Raw genomic sequence first — 7,143 nt, forward strand, 5'->3', positions numbered from 1 at the left:
CTTGTTAGTTTCAACTTCACATAAGTCAGTGTTGACAAATACTTCACATAACCTAAAAACCTTGTATAAAATCTTAAATAGTTAAGAGGTCCCCGAAAACTCGAAGTAGACATAACCAAACAATTTGACATATCTAATCTAATGTAATGTAAAATTGTGTTAGAGATATGAAATATTAGAAAATAGAGTATATAATATGCTAACATTTTTGTTTCTAGCATTTATTCCACACATAATAGAGGAAAACTGAAATGTAATTTAAGGACGGAAAGAGTATTATTTTAATAATATCTATGAAAAATATATCACATGTATATTTTTCAATATCATATATCTCTAACAAATTGAGACACGAGAACGTCTAGAACAAAATTCCTACATGCTACATTGGAACTGTGAATTTGTTACGATGCATTATATTGCATTTGCATATGAACCAAACTTGTCTTTTAGCACACCCTTAAATTCAGCTGGCCGCTTAATCAAAGTGGCGGTGTTTGTTTTTATACATCAAATATTATCATATTAATCTCACTTTTATATTTAAAAATACTCACTATAGAGATTTTTTTATAGGGTAATATTACTAATATAGCCTATGATTAAGGTATTATTGTATAATTGGCGATGAATATACTAGGATGTTGAATTTTTCTATACATTTAATGCACCTTCAATAATACTCTCGTGATCATAATGTAGATTATAGATCAACATCTTGGAATTAAATTAATAAGCCCTAATTAATTTCATCTCTCTTTAAGCTAATGTTTAAGCTCATGCATATATATTAATTATTTATAAATTAAGAAGAGACCTAAATTTAGGGCATGTTCTCATACGTTTATTTTCAGTTCAGTTCAGCTCAGCTCAGTTCAATTCAGTGCAGTTCAGCTCCTAATTTACTTCTCTTATAAAATATTAATTTCAGTTCAGTTCAGCTGACTTCAGTCAATGAGAGTAGACCATTACATTATTAGATATTTCGTCCTTCAAAAATTTGCTATTCGTACTATTTATAAAGATTATTTAATAAGAAAAATGAAGAGTTAGAATTTGAAAATTAAAGCAACTACGGTAATTAGCTTATACGACTATGATATGTCAACTAAGCTACAATGGCTTCTCTTGCTATAAATTTGCCAAAAGATAAAATTGAGATGAAATGATAAACTGCTTCCTCTTGTAAAAGAAATTCAGCTTGCTAAAATTGTTGTTAATTTATTATACAAGTATCTAACTTTGCTCACACCTAAAATCAGCAATTTTTATCATTTTATTTTACGAAAAATGATATGTATAGCCCTTTGCTTGGGGTTATATATAAGGAGTAAAGATACAAAAATAGAGGTAAAAACAAATTCTACTAATACCAATCAACACATACACTAATAAGAATTTCACATACTTTGTGTATAAATGTATCATACCCTTTTAGCTTATTAGTAAAGATATTACTAGTAATTTATCTGACAAATTAATTACTAGTAATAATTTGACATATAATTGCATTTAAAGGCACCTACTCTATAAACAATCAGAGTTTTCAGCTATTTTACTTCAATAACTAATTTCATCAATTATTAAATGCATAATCAACTACAACTTTTACTGTACATAACATCCTTTAACATTTAATCTTTTTAATTTTTACATATATTTTAGCCAACCATTAATCTAAATTATATTTTCTGTAAATGAATTCCAAGTAATTACTTATAATGAATAAATTATATATATATTGGGATATTACATATATTTATATTAACAAATATTACGTACATTATATGAAATTATCAAATAATTAAAAGATGGATGTATGGCATGCATGCAAAATTGCAAAGTAGCCAATGAGAGAGGCTAACAAAGAAACCATTAAGAAAATAGGGCTTACTATAAAATTTTGTTTGCAACAATGATTTTGAATATCTTTCAATTTTACTCCATCCATCGATCCTATATATGTATATGAACCATCTAGGTACTAAAGAGAATCCCGATCCCATCTATATATTCGATAGATTAGTTTTACAACCCGAAAAAGGAAAAACTAGTAAGAATATGAAATACATTACCTGAGAGGAAGGAGGAGGGACGAGCAGAAGCACAAAGAATGGTAGAAACCAAGAACAATAGAAACAACAACTTTGTTGCAAATCCAACCTTCATTTTTTTTTGTGTTATTAGTTATAAACTTATAATTATTTGTTGAAAATAATTAAGTGAATAAATCAGACAACAGCAGTAGAGGTATAAGTAGTAGAGGTTTACGTTGACGTTTAGCTCAAGTTGTTAATATTTTAAGTGGATGACACGTTTGGGATCCGAGCTTACGGTGATCAATCTCAGCCGTTGGATCTCTTTTCTTTCACATTAGTCAACGCTTTTTTTGCCCTTTTTTCTTCTTATTTTGTTTTTACTCTCTTTTTTCCTTTTTTAGATTTTTAGCTTTTAGTAGTTGGTACTCTGTTGAAGCTTCAAAGTCAACGCCTCAATAGGTTGCTCCCATTTCCTTTTCCTTCAAGAGGATATTTTTCTTTATGTTATCATAAACAATACTCCTACACTAATAAAAAATGGTACGTGAAACACAAAGAGAAATCAGATTGAATATATATACATAATATTATCTTAAAATTATGGTCATTTTAGTCGAAAATATCCATGTATTAACTATTAATAATATGTACTCGTATATTTTTGGTCTAACAAAGTAAAATGTGTAATTCATGATTCGAAATTGAAAATTTGAGGGATCAATCCCGTTAAGTGCATAAGTTTGATCTATAAACTTGGTTTCGATGATACACTTTTCTTAGCTTATTAATGCCAATTAACTAGAATAAAAATAGCGAAATGTAAGTGATGTAATTTTTCAAATTGGTTTGATGATCTTAGATATGATGAATGTTTATTTGTCTAGACTCCGTGAGCAACAAACATGTGTTTGTTTTTATTTTGAAGTAAATAACCTAATAAAGACTCGGAGTGGAATATAAATGATCTTCAATAATAATTGGTTTGATAATTTCCAATTTCAAATGTTAATTATAACATGCCCAACATATTACATATATCTGTCCACATTTTTTCTACACCCTTAGGACCTGACAAAAGAGAATTAAAAAAATAAACTCATATCTCAAATATGATTACATTAGTTCCATGAACATAGACATAATCTTCTCTTGATTCAACATTTTAAAGTCATATAATGCACTTTAGGACCTTAAGTCCAACAAAAGATCAAGAAAAAGCAATGTTAATATGAAGATTATTTTAGCTAATAATTATCAATGAATTACACATTTATTATTTTATGAGATGAAGTATTTATCAGAAATATGTTGAAAGTATTACCTTTATTTTTATTAGAAAAAGTTGAAGGCATTGCTTTAGGTCCACTTTGGAATAATTATTAAATTAGATTTTTATTATAAATTTTGAAGTTGACCGCTTTCATAAAATATTCTTAATTTTTCTTAAAAAAACTACTTAAACTTATTTCAATTTTATCCTTATCCTCTCCGCTTATTATTTTTGTAATTTTATATGATCATGATATATGCAACCTTATGATTGCATTTATGCATAGAAAATATTTCATATACTACTATGTATGTATATAAGATACTTTATAGTAATATAAAAATGTATGACAAAATTACACATTGAGTTAAATCATATTTGTTTTATGCTGAATATATTCGCTTTCAACTCATTATATGCAATCTTAGGGAAATTAAGAGCTATATTTATCATTTTTCCATTTATATACGACAAAATAGACGAAAGGCATGCATTTTAGTCTACCTAGTATTGTTTACCTAAGCTTAATTATGATATTATTAGTGCTTCTTATCTACTTAGCACAAATTAAACCTGTTTAGCTAGCTAATATATGCTCTCTATATATACAACACCATAATACCATATAATTAATTAATCACTATAATGTTCCATCGTTTACATGTATTATTAATTATGTTATGTTTGACGTCAAATTAAAGAGAGTATTAAGGCAAATAATAGACCACTAGGTTTAATTGCTAATTTACAGTTAGCCACAAATAAATTTCCGATCTTAATTAAACCATGAGGACAGATGGAGTTCTCCTCATGATTTATGACCATTATTAAGATCATTAACTAGTTGACTATTAATATAAATTTAATCAAATTAAAGTCGGTCTAAATATTATTGAATTTGAGTTATAAGTTGAGGATCTTACTCTGAACATATCTTTTGCTATAGTTGTCACAATCTTTTTGTCTCCTTTCCAAGGAGATGCTTCTTCTAAACACATTATACAACCTTATTCTTTAGGCGTCAATCCTTAATTATTTCAATTTAGTGAATATTCTAGGGAGTTTACTCAAGAAAATACTCCGTAAATAAATATAAATCATTTTGAATAATTACATAATACAAGAGTAGTATAAACAAATGAACAAATGATACTCAGTAAATAAGTATAAATCATTTCAGTTTAGTGAATATTAATTAATTATCGCTAAAGAATACTAGTGAGAAGCTTAATATAGATAGAACAATTGTGATTAAAGCGTTAGCACATGAAATAATATTCTAACAAAATCAAAAGTTGACTTTATTCTATACGTGATGAAATTGTAATCAATGAAGAGTAGTATGCGTATGTTAAGTACGTAGGTCGTAACAATGTGAACTATTTAGCATTCATTTTTGAGTTCTTTGGTTTTTGCTTGCAATGTTTTTTTCAGTTTTAAAATCCCACTTGTACAAAGGTTTCAAATGGGGGTACAACAAAGTCATCATACTTTTTAATTAAATTTGATTATGACTTTGTTAACATGCATGTTTTAGTTCAAAAGATAATAGATTAATGCATGCTATATCGCTGATTTCACATTATTCTCACTTATATGTTGACATTACATGTTAATTAGTCCAAAAGTAAGGATTATTATTGATACTCCACTCTTTGTTTGTGTTCAAATTGGTTAAGGTTTGAATTTTATTTTATTTTTCATCTTCTTTAGTAATTACTTATATTTTGTTATATTACTGACAATACTTCGTACATTTAAAAGATAAATATTTTATACTAAACAGAACGAAAAACAAAATTAGAATATTGGTTGTATATATGTAACAATAACACCCTTTATTAAAGTTTCATCATTGATTGTTTAACCAGATTCACAACATGTTTGTTAAATCAATTTTGTAGAACAATAAAGCCTACTTACGTTCAATTTCACTCATAGATTCATTCGATTCCTCTAATTGATAAAAATATTTCGACAACATGCAAGTACACCTTGTACAAGAGTACATCATACATTTACTTCAATGGATGGCAAGTACAAGAGAGTATTATCAATTTGTCATTATTTTTACGTACATGTAACATTCTGTTGCAATTAAGTTTTAGTCATAATTCCACGTTAAGCCACCCTTGGAATGAAATTAATTAATGTATAATTGTATAAAATTGATGCTATATAGTAATATAGACAAATAGTATATAGTATATAGTCGTCTACCACCGACCTCTTCTGAACTTTTGATTAGTAGGCCGTTATATATGAGTTACAGTATACTTCGTTCATAGTTCATACTACGTACTAATGTATTTGTGTTAATTACGTGATCGTTTTATAATAAAAGTTAAAGAAAAGTTTAAGTGGAACAAATTATCTTTCCTTTAAAAAGTAAAAAGGTTGAGCAAATATAGTCAAAACGTATAATTATATAAATAATCAGAATCTTCGTTAAGTTGAAGACGTACAAAACCAATTAAATTGGAAGTGCATGCAGCTTTTGCGCCTTTCATACATACATACATACAGATTTTGAAACATAATTAAAACAAGTTTATTTGCAAAGTTTAGTCAGCTAATTTTATGGGTAAGTAAGTTTTTTTACTAAATTTTTAATCAATTCTAAGCTCACTTAAGTAACCAGATAATACAAACATCAGATATACAATAAAATACAATTATTTTTGGCTATATCCACTCCATAGTTTATAAAAAGTTCACACTTTATTTTGAAAGTAGATTTAGAATAAAAACAACCTAGGATTTGGCACACTTTATTTTGAAAGTAGATTTAGAATAAAAACAACCTAGGATTTGGCTATTCAATCATGTCAATTTTTATCGATTAATCCGTGTACCTAATCTAATACATAGTAATTAACACTACCAACTCCCGATGAGGTGAAAAGGTTGGCGATGGAACGGGATCAATGATCACTTATCAACACAAATATATAATGTATGTCCATAACCAAATTGGCTAAGTAGACAAAATCAAACTCCATAACTGAGCAAAATTTGCGGCTTAATCAAACCAAGGTTTCCTAGCAACATATAAAACAGCATTATATCTAGCACTCATACAAATTCGTAAGTTTTGTCAGCTAATTTGATGGGTAAGGCATAGTAACATAGTGACTACAACTTATACCAGAAGTATCAGAAGTAAACTGATTATACAAACTTGCAAGTCCAATCTTAAATGACAGTCTGATAGAAGCAAAGTGATTCATCCTCTTATCATCTTTTCTTGAAACCATATTTCTTCCGTTCATAGAACAGATCTGTTTTGGCACTTCCTAGATTGACAATTTTCGGACACCCATCTCTATCCTTCTCCTGCTGAGTACATTCCTTGCAGTAGTAGGCATCTGAAATGCCGACACCTCCACAGATCACACATCTACCCTGAAACGATCCGTAATTGCACTCATCGCAGACTCGCACAAGAGTGCATGGACGAACATATGAATCACAAATCACACATTTTCCATCACACTTCTCACAAAGCCGTCCAATAGCAATGCCTGGTTGCTTCCGGCACATGATAAGATCGGGATGATGCTTTGCCATGGCTTCTGCAAAGACCTTAGTAACTCAAAAAGCTCTGCCAAACCAGACCCACAGTCAAAACTAGAATTGAAAACTGAAGCTAATAATCATAGGAAGATAGAGTGGGGATGCTGTTAAAAAAAACCTTTCAGGAAACAGTCAGATGTAATAATCTTAATGGTACTCCAAGCACTTGTTATAAACTCCAATATGGCATATTATATGAAGCAGATCAACCATTGGGCCTCAGGCCAAATATTAATTGCCCCTTATTTATAAAGTGCA

The 7,143-nt window shown here is 28.7% G+C and overlaps 1 protein-coding gene across 1 annotated transcript; it reads right to left on the minus strand.

The window, feature by feature from the left end:
• Positions 1-6,546: 6,546 nt before the first annotated feature.
• Positions 6,547-6,879, minus strand: LOC145625551 (PHD finger-like domain-containing protein 5A). The gene has a single exon (XM_081678559.1). The coding sequence runs from the start codon at positions 6,877-6,879 to the stop codon at positions 6,547-6,549; it is 333 nt and encodes a 110-aa protein (XP_081534685.1).
• Between the last annotated feature and the right edge of the window lie 264 nt (positions 6,880-7,143).

This window comes from Chenopodium album, chromosome 3 (assembly GCF_948465745.1).
Source record: "Chenopodium album chromosome 3, dcCheAlbu1.1, whole genome shotgun sequence".
Taxonomy (NCBI): domain Eukaryota; kingdom Viridiplantae; phylum Streptophyta; class Magnoliopsida; order Caryophyllales; family Amaranthaceae; genus Chenopodium; species Chenopodium album.